Source organism: Camelus bactrianus, chromosome 27 (genome assembly GCF_048773025.1).
Source record: "Camelus bactrianus isolate YW-2024 breed Bactrian camel chromosome 27, ASM4877302v1, whole genome shotgun sequence".
Lineage (NCBI taxonomy): Eukaryota > Metazoa > Chordata > Mammalia > Artiodactyla > Camelidae > Camelus > Camelus bactrianus.
Genome location: NC_133565.1, coordinates 26,382,721 through 26,403,117, shown reverse-complemented (window position 1 = coordinate 26,403,117; position 20,397 = coordinate 26,382,721). Strand labels below are relative to the sequence as shown.

The following is a 20,397-nucleotide window of genomic DNA, read 5'->3' as shown; positions in this document are numbered from 1 at the left end:
CAGCAATTGGAAAATGGTTATTTCCAAGGTTGTTCCCAAGGTAAATTCTCTCTATATTTTCCATTGCAACCTCTTATACATACTTGTATATATTACAAAACTGAAATAGAATTTTCACAGATGATACTTTACATGCACTGCACACTTAAATTTTCTGTTATCTTTTATTTCATTTAAAAGTGCTGGTTGTGAATTCTGAGTTAATTTCAGAGGTGTTGTGGTCACATAATATGTAACAGAAAAGAGAGCATGTTTTCGTATCTCCTGTATTCCTAAACCTCTTTAGCTGGCCCTCAGAATCCTCAATCTTTAGACCCCAAATACCTTCACAGCTTTATCTCTAGTTATGCTTTTACAGTAACCCTAAGCTCCGATAGCCTAATGGGATAAACTGACAATCTGGAAAACATTGCTAAAAATATAAGGCCCTTTCTTTAATTATAATGTATTATATCATTTTTAAGAATAATATAAAACATAGTTATTCATCACCCTTTGATTTAGGTAGAAGATTGCATTCCAAAGTCTTGCTGTAGAAAAGTACAGTTGATTCCTGGCTATCAAGTAAACAGAATTATCTTTTTTATCTCTCCTTTATAGTCTGTCACTTTTCCCATATCCCTTGTTCAAGGTTTCCTCAAATCCTGCCTTCTTGGCAAAGCCTTAGCAAGTTCCAGAAAGTAGTATCTTTCTTTGGATTGCCACAGTACCCTCTCTGTAACATTCATTTATTACTAATTTATTCTGTTACTTTTAAAGTATTTTTTGTATCCAGTCAGACTGACCATGTTTATATGCGTTAATTTTTTTTGTATAATCTGTATGAGTTAATTTTATATACAGATACACATATATACATGTTGGCATAATAAGAAAAGTCTGGATAAATGCTTTGGAATCCCCAGAAGAGGTGTTAATAACCACATGCTGAAGAAATCAGGAAACATTTGGGCTGGGCCTATAAGAACAGATGTGACGAGATGGAATGGTGGGTTTTCCAGATAGAAGAACAGAGGCAGAATTCCTAAAGTAGGCAGGGCTCATGTGAAGAATGTGTGTGATACAGTGTGATTGGAGTGTGGGGTCCCTGAAGGGGCATAACTGGAGATCAAATTGAAAGGGTCTTTTGTAGCCAGAAGGTGGAAAACTCTGAGAACAAGCCAAAGAGGTTTTAGAATAGAGAAGATACAACATGTTTCTCTTTTCTATTGTATATTGTCTGACCAGCTGTGGAAAATATTAGAGGAAAAAGTATGCATTTGGTCTAGTCTTTACTATGATCGGTTTTATATTTTTTTTTAATTTGTAGTGTATTAAAGGACCTTGACACCTCTGACAGAAAGGATGGTCTTACCCAATCAGAGGACTTGTCATCACCTGAGAAAGTGACTACGCAGCGGCCTGATCAGGAAACCGGCACAGACTGTGACGGTACAAAAGGGTTTTAGACATAACATGTATTGTAACTACTTACTTTTGAAAACAAAGTAGGATTATATTTTTAACTTGTGACTGTATAGTATTAGATGGTGAATTTATAGTTCCTTTTGCTCTAGTAACCAGCATTTGCTGAAACGTCTCAGAAACTCATAAATTCGTGTTCCCACAAGATGACTTTCTAAACACATAGCATTTTCGAAATTGATAATGAATTATTTCTCATACTGAACCAAAATTTCTCTTTCCTGTAACTTTAATCCTTGTGAGATAAGTCTAAAGCACCTAAGACCACGTAATATTAGATCTTTCACCTTTTCTTCATAGGTGCTGGTTTCTAGACCTTTCATCCTCCTGGTTCTCCTTGTATGTACTCTGGGTTTGGTGCTTGATATCCATTTAGAGTTTAATACATTTTGTTTGTTTGATTTGTTTCTAATTCATTTTTAAATTTTCTATTAAATATCTAGTATAAATAATCCAGTAGCATTACAAGACTTTGAAAAACAGCTGTCTCCCTTCCCACTCCTGATTTCTGTTTCCCAGAGGCCTTTTCAGTCGAGAGATTTGTGTCCTTCTATTCTGAAATTTGTTCTGGTATTATTCCGTTTTATTTTCTTCTTTTTGTTTTTTCTTTTCTCTTTCACTCTTCCTGGAACGTCTGTCATTTGGCTCTTAGACCTCCATTAATTATCTTTCTATTTTCCGTCTCTTTTCTGCTTTCTGGGAGATTTCCTCAATTTTATCATTAATTTTTTTGTATATAAATTTTTACTGAGGTATAGTCAGTTTACAATATTGTGTCAATTTCTGGTGTACAGCATAATGCTTTGGTCATACATGAACATACATATATTGATTTTCATATTCTTCGCCATAAGTTATTACAAGATATTGGATATATTCCGTGGAATTTTTTTGTATCAGATTAATTTCCAAAGCTCTTTTTTATTCTCTGAATATTTCTGTAATGTTTACTATTCTTGTTTGATGAGTGCTGTACTTACGGTGTGTGTGTAGTGGTCTCTCTGTGCTTGTTTCCTCTGAATTTCTTTTTGTTTTTTGGTCTCTAAATTTATTGTTAGAGGTGTTCCTGAAATACCTGATGTCATAGGCACTCTTCTAAGTGCCTTATAATATTTACTAATGTAATTCTCTTTGATCCTTTAAGGTAGTTTCTGTTATCCTATTTTACAGATAAGGAAACTGAGATACAGGAGAGTTAAATAATACACGTGGTCATAGAGTTAGACTGCAGCAGAGCTAGGATTTGAACCCAGCAGTCCTGGGGCTCTTGAGTTTGCATTGATAATGACTGCACTGTACTGTTTATACATCATTAAGTTTCACTAGTAAATGGTTGGCTAGAACAAGGGGAAGAACAAAGTCCTACAGAATGTCATTAGTGGCCTCCCTCTCAGGTGACATCAAACCATTCATCACCACGTCTTGTTCAACTTGTTACAAATCTGCCTTCAAACCACATTTCTCTCCCTTGTCCACGGGGATGCAAAAGACTCAGTCATACGACTCCAGAAGTTCAAGATCTGAGGCAACAAGAGGAAACTGATGGGACATTGGCTCTAGAGTGATACAGATCTGACATACAAGCCTGCCTCCTCCCACTCCTGGCTGTGTGACTATAGCAAATTAGTTAAGCTTCTCTGGACCTCAGTTTCTTCTGTTAAATGAGGAGAATGCTATCTACCTTGCCCAGTAGTTGGCAGTACCCAGTGCACTGTAGGTCTTCAGTAAATGGTAGCTATTGTTATCTGCCAGTCCTTTCAAAGAAGGAAGCACATTAAGATGGCTGGTTTATTTTTATGAACTCTTGCTAACTCTATAATTGTTTCCTCTCCTTCTTAGAGCTCACAAAGCAGGCATTTGATAACATGTTCTAGAATTTTGCCTTGAATTAGCATTAAGCTCACCAGCCTGTAGCTTTTGGCAGTCCCTTTAGAAGTTTTGAAAATTAGAACAATGTTTGCCTGTCTTCACTCTTCCATCAGCTCTCCTGTTCACTAGATGCCTCACGTATCAGCGAGCTTTTCTTTGCAGGTTTCCTTTGTACTCTGAGGTGTAATCTGTCTAGACAAGGAGACTCGAGCTCCTTCCCAATAGCTGTATCTCTCTCCGGGTCTGCCTTGGTTTTCATTTCCTTTGGACCGTTGTTTATCCTCCTCTTTCCAATCTGATGCCCATTCTTCTTGCAGAGAAAACAGATGTCAGTAGGAGTTCAGCAGGTTCACCTTTTTTACCATTTCATACTTTGTGACCCTGTTTGCATCAGTCACTCATAAAAGTCCTCACCTCCCGGGTCATTCTCACACAGACATCTGTGTTATGTCCCCACCACTACCACAGTCTGTCCTCTCCTCTTCTCCTTCCTGCTGCCCTCAGCCGACTGCCCTCAGCCAGCAGTTTCCCAGTAGCCCTACTCTCTTCTCTTACTGTCTCCTGAGAACATTGCTGCCTTGGCAGCCCACTTAAACTGCTGATTTCTCCTGCATACCGTCGGCCTCGGGGTAGGGAGGCATCTTCCTTGCTTCCCATTACTACCCTGACCCATATTTTTCTTTTTTCTAAAACCTCCCCTCCTTTGACGTTCTATGTTTTAATTATATAGCTGTAATTTTTAAAGGATGAGTGGGCTACCTGGATTCAAATGCCCAGACACTGTTACTGGGAATTTCTCTCTCACACCTGCCTTCTCTCTCCGCTCATCCATCCCATCTCCTTCTCAGTCCCGCATTTCCTTCCATCTCTGTTTTCTGCTTTCCCTTGTGTTGATCTTATTTTCAAGCTGTGCTGTCCTGTGTGGTAGCAGAGATGGCCACCAGCAATCTGTCCAGCTTGTTGAAGGGAGAGTCCTCTTTTCCAGTCGTTCAAAAAACTCTCAGACCTAATTCTCATTGAGCTGCCTTATATCAGATGCTGACTGGGGGTGTGGGGATGGGGCTGGGGCTGAGAGTGGTCTCTAAAAAAAAAGTCTTAAGTGCTGTGCTGTTACCATTGAAAAGAAACATGGATGGCTGACAGACCAGAACAAAAGGAGGGTTCCTGCCTGTCCAACCTTTTACAATATACTTTGTGTGGGCATGGTGAGATTTACAGCCGAAGTTAGTAAAAATCATAGTAAATTGATAAACGTCAGTATCTTACAATGACCTTGGTTACCCTATGAGAAAGAATAAGAATTAACATGAAATTAAATGATAACGTAGTTATGAGTGCTCATGATATAGAATAGAGAGAATCTGATTTCAAATTTTTTCATAGGCAGATAATGGGAGAATATATGGTTGTTTGTAATCTTGTTTTTAAACTACTTCAAGTTTTACATGCATGGCTTTCAATATTTTAAGTCTTTTCTTATTGTCAAGGAAAAATATTAACAACGTAATTGCCTTATAGCTAGACAGATAAGTTTACAGCAGCAGCTTATTCGTGTGATGGACCACATCTGTAAATTAGTTGATACTATTCCTGATGACGAGCTGAAAGCTTTGGATTGTGGGAACGAACTGCTCCAGCAGCGGGACGTAAGGTATCTTGATTTTTCTCCCTGTGGAATATATCTGGTTGCATTTCCACCACCACTCTAAGTCGCAAACCTATTGGGCAATGTTTCCAGGCGTTCTGGCTGGAAATTGAATGGGATCATTATCACCATGTCTTAAATTTATTTCCTTTTTCAAACGGTTCCTTTAGCATTTGTATTCAGATTTTTGAGATTGGAAATGAGGATAGATTTTGCCACAATTTGGCATGAAAACTAAAGATAAATGTATGTGGCCTACCATAGCAGACTACTCATATTTGATTTGGTGTTCTGTGCTCTCTCTCCAGAAGGAAACTCCTAGCTGAAGCAGATTTTAATATAAGTGATGCCAGTATTTTTGGCTCAGAGTGGAGATGCAGGCCTGAGTCACTTGGTAACCCCGTGGAGGACCAGGCATCTGTTTCCTCACCTTATGCATTTCTGAAGGGTGATTCTTGTCCTACAGGGAATTCTGTTAAGGCGTTAACTTTACCACACCTTCCCTCAAATTCCATTTCTGCTGGGGAATGTTTGCAGACTACTACCCCGGGAAAGACAGGATTCTCAGCCACCACCAAGAATCTCTTTGAAAGACCGTTATTCAATTCCCATTTACAGAAGTCCTTTGTAAGTAGCAACTGGGCTGAAACACCAAGGATAGAAAAAAGAAATGAAAGTTCTTATTTCCCAGGAAATGTTCTCACAAGCACTGCTGTGAAAGATCAGAATAAACACACTACCTCAATAAATGACTTGGAAAGAGAAATCCAGGCTTCCTGTGATATTGATAATTTTGACATAGATGACTTTGATGATGATGATGATGACTGGGAAAATATGATGCATAATTTAGCAGCCAGCAAATCTTCCACAGCTGCCTATCAACCTATTAAGGAAGGTCGGCCAGTTAAATCAGTATCAGAAAGAATTTCTTCAGCCAAGACAAACTGTCTTCCAGTGGCATCTGCTGCTCAAAATAAAAACCTCTCAGAGTCAATTCAGAGTTACACTGGTAAGTTTAAAATAAATTGAATGCTTATATTTTATTTGAAAACAAAACTGCCCAAAATAGGAATTGTATAAGGAAAACCATAGCAAATCATCATTGCCTGAAAACGACATTGTTTCTATGCAAATTTCTGCTGATAATATGAATTACAAATCACATTTTCAAAAGCAAGTTGCTCTTTTGTCTCTGTAGCAGCTGTAGTTTTATAAAATGTGTAATTATAACCTATTGTAGTAAAGCTTTAAAGTCATTCCAAATGTGCTTTGCCTTTAAATTAACATTTTTTAGTTCCTAAAACAATAAAGCTCATGAGGGCTAGGTTTTTTAAATGATTGGAGGTGGGGGGGTAAAAGCAAAGCTGAATTTATATGTTTAAAACGTAATTGTGTGTATTTTCAGAATTCTGGATTGATGAGAACTGATCAGTTTATAAAAGGAGAGAAACGTGTTTAATGTCTAAAAATATTAAAATTTAGGGCAGCCTAGGAGAGGTATGAAGTCAGAATTTTTTTAAATCAGTCAAATTATTCCTTTTGCTCTAGAATCATTTTAATTCATTCAACAAGTACTTGTTGGGTGCCCACTCTGTGCCATGTTCTGTGCACAGATCCCGGGAATAGGTGAACTCCTACCCTCTTGGAACTCACAGTTCAGTAAGAGAAGGTTTTGGCAGAGTGAAGTTAGCTGTTGTAAAGGCTGCCGAGAAAAGCCGAAATTAATTTGAAAGCCTTACATCAACCCTATAAAGTTATCACAAATTGTTTTCTTAACTGAAACAAGTTTATACGTATAAGGTTTTGTAAAGTACAGCTCTCCCTATTTTTGCCACTGATGGCTTAATTCCACGGAGATTGTTCTTACAGTTGCACTGTTGACCTTTAAAATAACCATTAATGGATATATTTTTGTACCATGTTTGAATGTGTCATGCTTGGTGTTCACAATTAGCTTTGAGGCAGTTGAGTGTTGGGGTTGGAGTGGCTGCCGGCGCTGGCGTGAGCACCTCTTGTTCCCTGCGCTGAGCCAGAGCTGTGACCACGAGGGTGCGGGACGGGGGCGGAAGTGAGAGACATTATTGAAGAAGGATCAGAGGAAGCTGGGATGCCTGTGAGGTTTCAGACTCGGTGACTGGGAAGACCCTGACACCATTGACAGAAATAAGGGAGTCAGGAGGCAGAGGCAGATTTGAAGAAAAGCCGAGGAGGGTTATTTTAAGGCTTGTTGAGCTTAAAAGTGTTGGGAAGTCATTCAGGTAGAAATGTCTTGCAGGCACTTGAAAGTGCAGGCAGGACTGGAACTTAGGAGGGTGTCAGTTCTTACCTTAAGAGATCTAGGCAGTTCTTTGCACATCAGTGATATTTAAGATCATAGGATCAGAAAAATTCCAAAAAAGAATGTCTGAAGAGCCCAATCCCAAGTGTCTGAAAGATTCCCAAATTTAAGGGACAGGTGGAGGAAGTGGAACCAGGAAAGGGACTTTAAAGTGAGTAGAAAACCACGTTTGTCTTAAAGATCAGGAGAGAAAAGGGGGAGAATAAATAGTAGTAGTAGGTGCTGCAAAAAAAAAAATCAAGGAAAAACTTGAATCTGAGCCTCAGGAAAAGGGTGGTGGCTTTTGACACTTGGTGGCGAGGAAACCCTGGTAAACAGTTAAAGAAGGGAAATGAACACCAGTGATTTTGCAGGGCAAAGGGTAAAAAAGCTAAAACTGACTTATTACAATAATGCCCTGATTTCTCTTAACATTGATTATTTTCTTAGACAAGTTGGAGCAAAATTTAGCATCCAGAAATCTGAAACACAAGCAATTCCAGAGTCTTAATTTTCCTCATACAAAAGAAATGATGAAGATTTTTCATAAAAAATTTGGCCTACATAATTTTAGAACTAATCAGCTAGAGGCGATCAATGCTGCACTGCTTGGTGAAGACTGTTTTATCTTAATGCCCACTGGTATGTATTTTTAGACATGAATTGGCAGGAATCCATTGGCAGATGTTAAATGAAAGCCCTTTAATAGAAATAAAAAGAACACCTACACAGTATTTCTATCATTTAGGGACCTCTAAACCTCCCGTGCCATAGTTTAGAACATGTATTACCTCGTATCCTCTGTTCCAGTTGTTGACATGATAACATTTATAGCCCTTTTAAGATTTTCAACTCAAAGCTCATTGTGTTGAATTGATCTAGGATTTTCCTTTGGGAATTTTTCTTTTTTCTAGTCTAAATTAACCTGGAACAGGAACCAAAAAATGACTGTCAGAGACCACAACCATTTCTGGCAGTTTACTTGGCACAACCTAGTGTTGCATGGTGGTTAAGATCATCAGCTCTGGAGTGATGGCCTGGACTGAAAGTACAGCTCTGACACTTATTAACAGGATGGCATTGAGCAAGACTTCATTCCCTGAACCCCAGGCTCCTGTGTGTTCGGTGGGGATAATGATGAAGTGCCCACTTCACGAGTGTCGTGAGGATTCAGTGAAAGGCGTTGAGCGTAGTTCTTTCTTGGCCCCAGTTGTGGAAGAGCTCCAGGACTTTCCATTGTGTATTAAAGCTTATAGCAGCTGCTCAATGATTTGTAGTCATCCAAGTAAGAGTATTAAGTAAGTCGTGAGGATAAGAAGCATGGGGAGTTTGGAGTTTCACTACTTAACGTGTTGTCTTCCCTCTGCCTTTTATTTACCTTGTTGTGACCTTTAGCAGTTAGTTATTGCCATCATCATTAAATAATGTTGACTGGGCATCTGAATTTTTCCAGACTGATTTTAAATTTTAGCCAGTGTTGGTCTGTTTAATTGGCAGCACTACCTATTTCATTAACCTGTTGTTCAGTCTGTGTCTTCTGTTTCGACTCCCATTTGATACTCCAAAACTAAAGCTGGAAGGGACCCTGGCCTGATCTAGTCCAGTGGTTTCAGGGCTTTCTGTGATCCTTTACGGTTTCGAGGCACCATTTTTCAGGGTCCTTCTCAAGTAGACTTTTAAAGTAATTCTGTTGCATTTAAGTTTCCTGCCCTGATTCTTGCTTTTGCTATCATATGTACCTATGTAAGATGTCCTAAAAGATAATTTTTACATATTTAAATTGCCTAAATATTTTGGCTCAAATATGGCACATTTTGGCACCATGGGAAATATCACTCAGTGTCCTATTTGTTAATTACTTTAAGTATTATATGTGATTTACATTGTAACTCTTGCCTCCATCCTCTCAAGACAGAACCTGACAGATTTTTTTTTTTTCTGTCATTTCTTTTAGGAGGTGGGAAAAGTTTGTGTTACCAGCTCCCTGCCTGCGTTTCTCCTGGGGTCACTATTGTCATTTCTCCCTTGAGATCACTTATAGTAGATCAAGTCCAAAAGCTGACTTCCTTGGATGTAAGTTAAAATGAAACACTACCAATTATTTTTTTTTAAATACTAAAAAAAAAAAATATATTTCAGTACTCTGGGTAAACTTTTTCATTAAATAGTTCATGAATTATAAGAATAAAGCACTGAAGTTATGTTGTATTTTTAAGTACAAGTCTGAAAATTCTGATGTAGATAACCTTTTGGAGTTCAATCTAATTTCATTGTAGATGAATATATTTTAGTAAGAACTTTTAACCTATATTTTGTGGATGTAAATTTTTTTTCTAATATAAAAGGATTTCTTTTTTTTTTTTAACTACTATCAGATTGGCTTAGTTCTCACTCCCTTAATATTTAAAAATGCATACACATGTGCACGCCCACACACGTGTTCTTTTCCTCCTGACTAAATGCACTCTACTAAATCCTGCATATTGTGATCAAACAGAGCTGTTTTCTGGGTTATGAGCCCCCGTCCCTCAATAAGACCACTGGTTTGATCTTTCTCCCAAAGGACATCTTAGTACAGTGAAGGTAGCTGTTCAATCATTCATGACATTATGGTCCTTTCAGTGTCTTTATGCATTAAAACCCTGAAAAGACATTTATCTGAAAAAAAAAATATAGCCATACATTAGGACTGTTTGCTGAATTCATATTTATCTTAGTTACAAGTATGACAAGCTAAGGAAGTAAAGAAAAGAGAAAAAAGAAAAGAAAGTAAACGATGGGAAGAGTATTTTGACATATTAAATGAAACATGTACTGATTATTATTTTATGTTGAGATTCTCTTTCCTTTGACAGATTTGACATTTGACTTATAAAATATTTATAAAACCTAAGGGTAAATGTAAACGAGTCAGATTATATGTGTAAAATTTTAATTGTTTATTGCTCTTACACTTAGATTCCAGCTACATATCTGACAGGTGATAAGACCGACTCAGAAGCAACAAGTATTTACCTTCAATTATCAAAAAAAGACCCAATTATAAAACTTCTATATGTTACTCCAGAGAAGGTTTGTATTTATATAATTATTTTAAAATATGATTTTAAAGCTGTTTTTTAAAAAAAAAACAAACAAAAAAACCGAGTTCTCCCTACTGAGTAGGGGAAAACCCAGTCTTTCCCTTCTGTGTTTCTCTCCTTTACTATTCACATAGAATGTTTCACTCTAGTCCACAAATGTGTGGAGGTTTTTCCTTATATCACATGATTCTCTGTGACAACAGCTGGGTATCTTACAATTTAATTCAGTTCTGACACTGTCTACCCAGAGACAGTGTCAGATCCCACAGGCTAAGAGCTCAGTCCCATGCAGTTGTTACCACTCTGCTCCAGGTGCCAGTCCACAGGTTACCCACAGCTTCTGTCCAGCTTGGCTGCAAATCGGAGATTCCCATGACCTCATCCCCCTTGAAATCAGTTACTTACTACAGCAGCTCACAGAACTCAGAGAGACACTTAAAGGATATGATAAAGGACCCAGATGAACAGCCAGATGAAGAATCGCACAGGCTAGTTCTGGGAGGGTCCTGAGCACAGGAGCTTCTGTCCCTGTGGAGTTGAGGTGGGTCACCTTCCTGATATGGATATGTTTGACAACCTGGAAGCTCTCCAAACCCCATTCTTTTGGGATTTTGTGGAGGCTTCCTCACATAGGCATGAACAATTACTAATTCCGTTTCTAGACCGTCTGCCCTGACTGGAGGATGGAGGTAGGACTGAAAATTCCAAGCTTCTAATCATAGCTTGGTCTTTCTGGTGACCAACCCCAGCCCAGGAGCCCACTCAGAGTTGCCTCTGTAGAAAAAAGATGCTCCTAGTACTCTTATCACTTAAGAATTTATGAGGGTTTCAGGAGCCCTGTGCTAGGAACTGGGAAACTAGTATATTTTTTCTATTATCTCATAAAAGCCCTCTAGAATACATATGTTTTTAAATTTTTGACATAATTTCTGATGTACAAGTATAGTGCAAGAATTCTGTATAACTTTCACCTGGAAACCCCAAATGATAACATAGTACTGTAATTGCTGTATCATTCTTTCTCTCTGTTTTTCCATTAAACATTTGAGAGTAAGTTGCAGACATAATACCCTTTTAACCCTAAATACTTCCCTGTACATTTCCTAAAAACAAGGAATTCTCTTCATAACCTCAGTACAGTTCATCAAAATTAGAACATGTTCATTGATACAATACTATTACTTAATCTGTAAACCTTTTTCCAATTTCACTAGTTGTCCCAATGATATCCTATGTAGCAAAAGAAAATCCTAGATTATGCACTGCATTCAGTTGTTGTCTCTTTAAACAGTTTCTCTCTGTCTTTCATGATTGTGACAGTTTTGAAGAGTGAAAGCCAATTGTTCTGAGGACTGTCCCTCAATTTGAGTTTATGTTTCCTCTTGATAAGATTTATGTTACTCATTTTGTTGAAAATATCAACGAATGTGGTAATACGATCTCAGTGTGTCCTGTCAGGAGGCATCTGATGTCCTTTCATCCCGTTACTGGTGGTGGTAGTTAACTTTGATCGCTTGGCTAAGGTGATGTCTGCCAGATTTCTCCACTGAAATTACTTTTTAAAAAAATTATTAATTACAAAAATAAATGTAATTTTTTTTTGGTAATTGTAGGTATCCTGTTGTGGAATACTCTGAGACTATGTAAATATCCTCTTATACTCATCAGACTTTTACCCAAGAGTTTTATCATCCATTGATGATTTCCCATCAATTACTATAATAATGGATGCCAAGTGATGATTTTTCTTTTCTTTTCTTTTCTTTTTTTTTTTTTTTTTTTGGCATTCTGCTGTAAGGATGAGCTTTCCTTTTCACCCACATATTTATTTATATCAATATGAAATAATGGATTCTTAATGTATTCAGTAGGTTATAATTACCATTATGTATTTTGATGTTCTAATTATACTAGATTTGGTTAGTGGGAAAGCTCCACCAAATTGGCTTCTGTGTCTCTTTGACATGTCTTTTAAGACAAGGATGCCAGATATGGTCATTGCTACTGGAATGTCATTGCTTCCAAGCCCAGTTATGGGCAGAGCTACGAAATAGAAATAAAATGTATATATGTATTTCCCCCAAACAACATGCGAGCGTGTAACACACATCTGTAACCCTGTTACCAATATAAACGTGTGGTGGCCCCAGATACATTGAGGCAGAAAAAATGTTTTAGACCCACTGACCTAATACATAACCATTTGCTAAAAGTGGGTGAAGATTCTGAAATGTCTCATTTGCTATTTTCTATTCTTCTAATTCTCTTCTTTGATTGAAATCAGAAGCAGTTTTATGTGGGGGTTTTAATACAGCTTAAGTTGTAATGGAATTTAAAGGCAGCCAAATCCTTAAGGTGATGTGTTTAAATGTTTTAAAATGTCTAATGCATTTCTGGTCTAGGTCTGTGCAAGTAACAGACTGATCTCTACTCTGGAGAATCTGTATGAGAGGAAACTCTTGGCCCGTTTTGTTATTGATGAAGCACATTGTGTCAGTCAGGTAAATACTGTTTTCTGTATCCTGAAATGCCTAAATATATACTACCAACCGTGTATACATTTTCAGAACTGAAGAGGAAAACATATTGAGTGAATTATTCTGCTATTTCACTGAAGAATAAGGTGGTTCTTAATATAATGAGTAGTGTTTGCTTTTTATAAGTAAGATCCAAATAGTCTGAAAAGCATTTTTTTTTCCAACTAGTGGGGACATGATTTTCGTCAAGATTACAAAAGAATGAGCATGCTTCGCCAGAAGTTTCCCTCTGTTCCAGTGATGGCTCTTACTGCCACAGCTAATCCCAGGGTACAGAAGGACATCCTCACTCAGCTGAAGATTCTTAGACCTCAGGTGTAAGTTGTTGAAAGTTATTAATTTTAAAACCCTGGGGCAGTGGTTCCTGGATGGCTGCACAGTAGAATCATCTATGGAACTTTAAAAATCCCAATGCCCAGATTGCATCCAGTGCCAGTTAGATCAGAATTTGAGGGCTGGGAGGCAATATGTTTTTTAAAATCCCCGAATGGTTCTAATGTGCAGCAAAATGGTGGGACCCAGAGCCCTAGGGCTTTTTCTTCGCTTACTGAAATTAAAACTCTATCCTAGTACCTATTTTGAAAGTAGGGATAAAGTGCGTGGCGAACCTGTTAAACCCTGGGATAGTCTCAGTGATAAATTGACTTTTTATTTATCTAATTTTGGTTCCCATATATCCTAGAGTATACATGATAAAGTGAACAGATGACCCTGCTCTGTCATTTTTCTCTGATGTCCCAATTATATCTACAATGTTGAAAACAGTCCAGAAACTATGTATAACAGCTTTTTTTTACTTGATTTCATCTCAACAGCAAAGTGCTTCTTGTTGCCACCAGATCTATAATTATTCAGTAACAAAAAAACCACTATAAAAAATATCCTCACATTTATAGGTTGTACTGAATTATTTTGTGTCTCTACATGACTTTGTAGAGACAGGTACATTCTCTGACAGGTTCATCCACTTAGCAAATATTTACTTAACAGCTGTTGTCTACCAAAGTTAAAATATTTTTTCCTTCTAATTTATTAGTACTTTGAGATTGAGGAATGTCTGAAGGAATAATGACTAATGTATTTGGGAGAATTTTTAAAGCTTTGTTCATTTAGAAATAAAGAGGGTAAGGTGGCTCTGTAAATATTGTAGTCAGTAAAAACAACAAAAGCATCTTGGGGGGTTATGAGAAGAACCACGAAACCATGAAAGTGCCACGTGAAGGGTGTGAGGGGGTTACGAGGTGGAGCTGCAAAGACCTTTGCAGGTTAAACTGGCATTCTCAAGCCCAAGAGTTTGGGAGTCCTCAGAATTTTGTGCATGTAAACACAAAATTTGGAATACAGGATTTTAATTTAATCTCACTTGCAGAGGAGTGTTTGTATAAAATTTGGGGGTGGGGATACTTTGCTTCCATAAATGACATATATTACATTGTATTTAAGGTGTCTTAATTATAGTTTAGGTTCTAGTGAAGAACTCACATGCTAGAAATTTGCTTCTACAAGTATTGTATTGATCTCTAAAAGTTTTTTTTTTAATTAGGCAATGTTTTTAGCTTTTTTCCATTAACTTATGCCAGATGCAATCTACTGTTCTTTTAGACCAGTAATATTAATTGCCAAATGCCCATAGTTAAATGATACAAATTTAGTTCACCTTTTGAATAACTTTTTGTAAGTAGAGAATTAGTTACTTTGCTCTGAGTGAACATTGCACATACATGTTTAGAGGCAGATACTTTTAATGTTGTTTCTTAGTAATGTGAGGGGGAGATCTGCCTGGAAAGTAATAGACTGTACCTTTCCGAAGTCTAGCATGTGGTGCCCTGTGCATACTTAGCACTCAGAATGAATAAGTGAAACTTATGGAGGAATTTTGATATATGTGGGTAAAATATGAAAATTTGGGCAGATCTGTTGACTTCTTAATAAATTTGGTACTTCTATTTTTGGGAGAATTTAAATCCCTGAGTGGAAGTAAAAGATTTTAACAAACACTCTTCTGTTATATTTTTTCCTGATCTTTTCTTCCAGTAGGCCCCTCATTCAAATAAAATTTCCCAGCCGCTGCTGTGTCCTGACCCTGGTGAAGGCAGGTACCCCGAGGGTTGAGGCCATGGCCTTCATGCTACTCTCCAGTTGCCAGTCAGTGATAATATTCTCCCCCTTTGGGAAATAGGAAGATGGAAATAAATAAAATGAATTGATTTTATTTATTCTTTTTCATAGGGCCTTAAAATACGAACTGAGAAAATGAAGAGGCAGACATTTAGGCAACAATAATACTATAATATAACAACAGTAGCTGACACTTAACATGTTTAACCTATACAGTGTGCCAAACACTACTCTTGGCGTTTTATGTGTAATAACTCATTTATCCACGCAAAAGTCTCACGTGGTCAACTCTCCTATATCCTGCACTTCATGGAGGCGCAGAGAAATTAAATAACTTGAACAAGACCATACACCCAGCAAGTGTTGGAGTGAGGGCTTAAACCTGAACAATCTAGTTTTAGAACCCTTTAAATACAATACAAAATTGCAGAATGAAGTAAGTGGTGATTAGAGATGTAAATTATGACTGCAGAATCTCAGGATTAACTGTAACCCAAAGTAACAACTAACTTGATGAGGAGGGGTCAGATAGGGTTTTATAAAGGAAGGAGGCTTCATAAGAAGAATGTTCTTTTTAAAATTTTAAACAGCTGTCTTGAGATATAATTTGCATACCTTTAAATTCACCTGTTTAAAATATATAATTCTGTGGGGGTTTTTTTTTCTCATTTATTTGCAGGGCTGTGCAACCCCACCACTATCTAATTTTAGAACATGTCTCCCTTAAAAGAAACTATATCCATTAGCAGTCAATTCCCACTGTTCCTATCTCCCCAGCCCTAGGCAGTCACTAATCTACTTTATGTCTCAGGAGATTTTTGCCTATTCTGGACATTTCATATAAATAGAATCATACAATATGTGACCTTTTGTGACTGGCCTCTTCCACTTAACGTAACATTTTCAAGGTTCATCCATGTTGTAGCGCACATTGGTACTTCATCTTTTTTTATTGTGTGGATATTCTATGTTTTATTTGTCCATTTGTCATGTATTATTTGTCATGGATATTTGAGTTGTTTCCATTTTGGGCTATTATTACTAATGCTTCTATGAGCATTTGTGTACAAGTTGTCTTGTGGATGTGTGGACGTATGTTTTTATTTCTCTTGGTCATATAGTTAGTGGAATTGTTAAGTCATTGGTAACTCTTTGTTTAACCTTTTGAAGAACTGCCAGACTGTTTTCCAAAGGAGCTGCACCATTTCACTTTACCTGCAATAATACGGGTATAAGGGTTACAATTTCTTCACATCCACACTAACAGTTGTTACTGTATCTTTTTTATTATATCTATCCTAGTGGGTATGAAGAGCTAGATGAATGGCATTTTAACCAGTGAAGAAAAAATTCAGGGCTGAAGTTTCTGGCATGAAATTATACAGGTCAGACCCAAGGAATGGTGGATAACCCATTGGATAAGTAGAGAAGTATAAAGAGATGACCCTAAAAGGTGACTTGAGGCCAGATCTGGAGGGTCTTGCAAATCTTGATGGTAAAGGGTTTGGACTTCCTTTTGTGGGCATTCTGACCTGGGAAGTGGCTTTATCTGAACTATGCAGAATGATAACCCTGACAGTGGAACAGAAGATGGAGCGGAGGAATAAGAGATTAAAGACAGGGTGGCCCTTTAGGAACCCTGTTGCAGCCATGTAAGAGAGAGGATGATGGTAGCAACAGCAGAAGAGAGAGGAGGGGACAGAGTCAAGTGAGAAAGCAGAGTTGAAACAGCAAGACTGGCAATTGATGGGAACAGGAAGTTGGTGTAGTGGAGGTTTCTACTACTTTCCGGCACAAGTGACATCCCTTTGACCATAACTGGAAATGCAGGAGGGGAGAAGGTTAGGGGAAGGGAGGTGGGGGAATGGATAATGAATTTGATTTTAGATGTGTGGTGTTCGGGATGTTTAAGGGATAAATAGAGATGGCCAAGACAACAGTCTTCATACTTTCTTAGTGACATATACCTCTTAAGAGAATTTTGGAAAATTGTACCACTTTTCTGTTTTTAACCTGACACCTAAAATTTTTTAAAGTAAGTTTAAATAAAGAGAATGTGGTTTATTGTAAATAACATTTTTAAAAAGAATTGTTACTTAGCTCTTTTTAATGTATCCAATAGAATAAAAATATAACAGCAATTCTGCAGTCCTTTTTTTTTTTAAGGTTTTTTGCGGGGGGTGGGGAGGTGTAATTAGGTTTATTTATTTTTTTAGTGGAGGCACTGGGGATTGAACCCAGGACCTTGTGCATGCTAAGCATGCGCTCTACCACTTGAGCTATACCCTCCCTATAATAGCAATTCTGGACCTACTATCACCCACTTACGAAAGACATTAAAATTTTCTAACGTTTAACAGATATTTTTAAATTTCCCTTTTTCTCTTTGAACGCATATTTCTCTTTCAGTTTGCCCACAGATCTTTATCTTAAGGGTGATATATTTTTATGTATGAAGTTTTGTTGCTTACTCTATTTCTTTTTATCTTATCTATTTACCTATTTCTGTTTATTTACTCCATTTACTTCAAGAAAAATATGTATATAAATTTAAAACTGTTTTCTTAATTTCCTATACCAACATTTCTTCCTAACTGAATTATTATGCTCATTAGTAGTACATGACTTACTGGAATAGCTTAAATATATTTTTAAAGATAGTTTTTAAACATAAATTTTGATTGGTAATATGTAGCTTAATGAGATAGAACTTTTTTCCAATTAGCTTATATATTTCTGAGTAAATCAAGTCAGTTCATATTTCTTATTTTTATAGGTGTATTTTATAGCATTGAGAATTGTTGCTCTCATAAACACATAGATGGAAACAGAAAGCATTTTATTGTAGTATTAACACTCAATTATTTGAATTCCTTCTGACGTATATGCCAAGATTACATAATGATTTGTCATCAAGAATTATTTTTAATGATCAGTCAGCTGGCATCTCAATTAGGTCCTCCAGATTTTGTGGATAGCAAAGAATTGGAAACCATCTGACTGGCAAAATAAGTCAGATCATTAGTTACTTCACTTTACTTTTTCTGGGAAATGTATCCTAAAAAATGCTTTTCTAAAATTTTTCTAATGACTATTAAATACTCTTGTTACTCTTTTACTTAAATGAATCTTGTATCCAGTATATTTGGAAGAGTTGGGGAAATAAAAATACTATTAGTTTCAATACACCTTTCCTAATATATTTTGGTGTATTTTTGTTTGGGGGTGGAGGGGGCAGTAATTAGATTTATTTATTTATTTATTTAATAGAGGTACTGGGGATTGAAGCCAGGACCTCATGCATGCTAGGCATGCACTCTTCCACTGAGCTATATCCTCACCCTTTGACCTATTTTTTTATTATGTGATATACTTTTAAATTATAGTTTTGTCCAAAGTTGTGGCTGCCAATTAGCTCTTTCGAACAATGAGACATGACTACCTTATAACCTAATTGGCAAAGCCAGTTTTCATGGCCAAACCAATCAGCCAAACTTGACTTATTTTCTTGCATATTAAAACAGATATTCTGACTTTGTTTTTCAATTCACATAAACCATTTAGTGCACATGCCCATGACAGTTCCTCAGTTCCAAAAGCAACAAAAGCTGAGTACAAATTGATTCCATTTCCTGAAACGTCACTTAAAATGACATGAGTTTGACACCCAGGACCTAATATTTACTATTTTAATGGCAACATCTGTCCTCCCTTAGTGAAGATACATAGGAATCCAAAGCTTTTTTTAAAAAGAAAATCTTTGTTGAGATATAATTGACACACCATAAAATTTGCCCACTTAAAATAGGATACAATTTAGTGCTTTTTTTTTGGTATTTTCACAGCGTTGTGCAGCCATCCCCCGAATCTAAGTTTAGAACATTTTCATCACCCCGAAAGGAAACCTGATGCTCCTTAGCAGTCACTCCCCATTCTCTCCTACTCGTTTGTGTCCATCTTCTTTCACTTAGCATAATGTTTTCAGGAGTCATCTGTGTTGCAGTGACATGGCTACTTCATTCCTTCGTATGGCTTGAATAATCTTCCGTTGACTGGGCATTCCACATTTTACTTATCCATTCCATCAGTTGATGTGAACTCTCTCTACTGGATTTAGATACTAAGACAGAAAGCCAGTGATTTTACTCCCCATCTTTCCTCCCTCTGATCTCCACCTCTGAATATAGGCAACCTCCTTACCACAGGTTATTGTACTTTATAGTCTCTGTTTCATTCCATCCACCCAGGCACCGACATGTCTTTATGTCCTAACCTTAACTCCTTAAAGAGAGATGGTGTTCTCCCTCCTTCCTCTGGAGATGTTGGAACCTGGGGCAGTCGGAGGTTGTCCGCATGGCCGAGGACCCTGTAACAATTCCCTCACCTTTCTTTAGTTTTTAAAAGCTTTGATGAAGCAATTTTGGTAGAATAGTAATGGCAGAAGCCGGAATGGAAGTGATAAGAGTTGAAACTGGATGTATGGTTAGTTGGTTGGGGGCATTTGGAGGGAAAGAATAAGGTGGGCTGCCAGCTGCAGGGGAATGTAGGGTCAAGGGCAGCTTTTGTGGGTTTTAGGATTGGAGGGTCCTAGAACACAGGTGGAGCAAACAGGAAGAATTCACGGAAGAGACTGAGACGCAAGAAAGGAGATGGTGGAGACGAAGAGCTCACTAAAGTGTGAGGAAGTGGGAGACCTGGAGCAAGAGGCCAGAGAAAGAGTAGCACTTCTGTCTAGAGTCAGCCACGATTGCTTTGGGGCACAGGGCCAAAGTACGGTGACCCAGGATCTGTAGGCTGGCGCTTCTGTGGCCCTGCACCCAGCTCTCCACGTTCACAAAATTTGGGAACATTAGTGGCTTAAAGTTGTGTGTATTTTCTCTGTGATTTTCTTAATCTTTTAAATAATATTTTAGCCATCTGTGTTTTTAAATCTACCTCATCTTGGAGACTAGGCTCCTGTCTTTTCTACATGTTTTTCTCCTCTGCAATCCTTCCGATTCTTTGTATCTAGTCCCATAGACATTCCCTCCTTATCACCATTCTTTTCGTTTTAATCCTTAACCTAACTTCCATTTGTTTTTTGTTATGTAAGCTGCCGGTGGCTGTGTTCAGTGTAAGACAACTTGATGATTAAGTTTGCATTGTGAAAATTCAGCATTTAATTTTCAAAGGTGGCTAACACTATGTTTTCTCAAAATAACAAAATTTTCTGTCTGGGACTTCTTTTAGGTTTAGCATGAGCTTCAACAGACATAATCTAAAATACTATGTGTTACCCAAAAAGCCTAAAAAGGTGGCATTTGATTGCTTAGAATGGATCAGAAAGCATCACCCACGTAAGTACAGCCATGTGATGAAGTA

The 20,397-nt window shown here is 37.4% G+C and overlaps 1 protein-coding gene across 4 annotated transcripts in view; it reads left to right on the top strand.

Annotated features, from left to right (window-relative positions):
• Positions 1–20,397, top strand: part of BLM (BLM RecQ like helicase) — a 65,274-nt gene that overhangs the window by 18,183 nt on the left and 26,694 nt on the right. For all 4 annotated transcript variants that reach the window (XM_074353906.1, XM_074353904.1, XM_074353905.1 and 1 more), the window contains exons 5-13: positions 1,310–1,431; positions 4,852–4,984; positions 5,287–5,990; positions 7,749–7,940; positions 9,253–9,371; positions 10,257–10,370; positions 12,784–12,882; positions 13,087–13,235; positions 20,266–20,372. In XM_074353906.1, the coding sequence (XP_074210007.1) occupies positions 1,310–1,431; positions 4,852–4,984; positions 5,287–5,990; positions 7,749–7,940; positions 9,253–9,371; positions 10,257–10,370; positions 12,784–12,882; positions 13,087–13,235; positions 20,266–20,372 (1,739 nt within the window). The remainder of the gene's footprint in view (positions 1–1,309; positions 1,432–4,851; positions 4,985–5,286; positions 5,991–7,748; positions 7,941–9,252; positions 9,372–10,256; positions 10,371–12,783; positions 12,883–13,086; positions 13,236–20,265; positions 20,373–20,397) is intronic.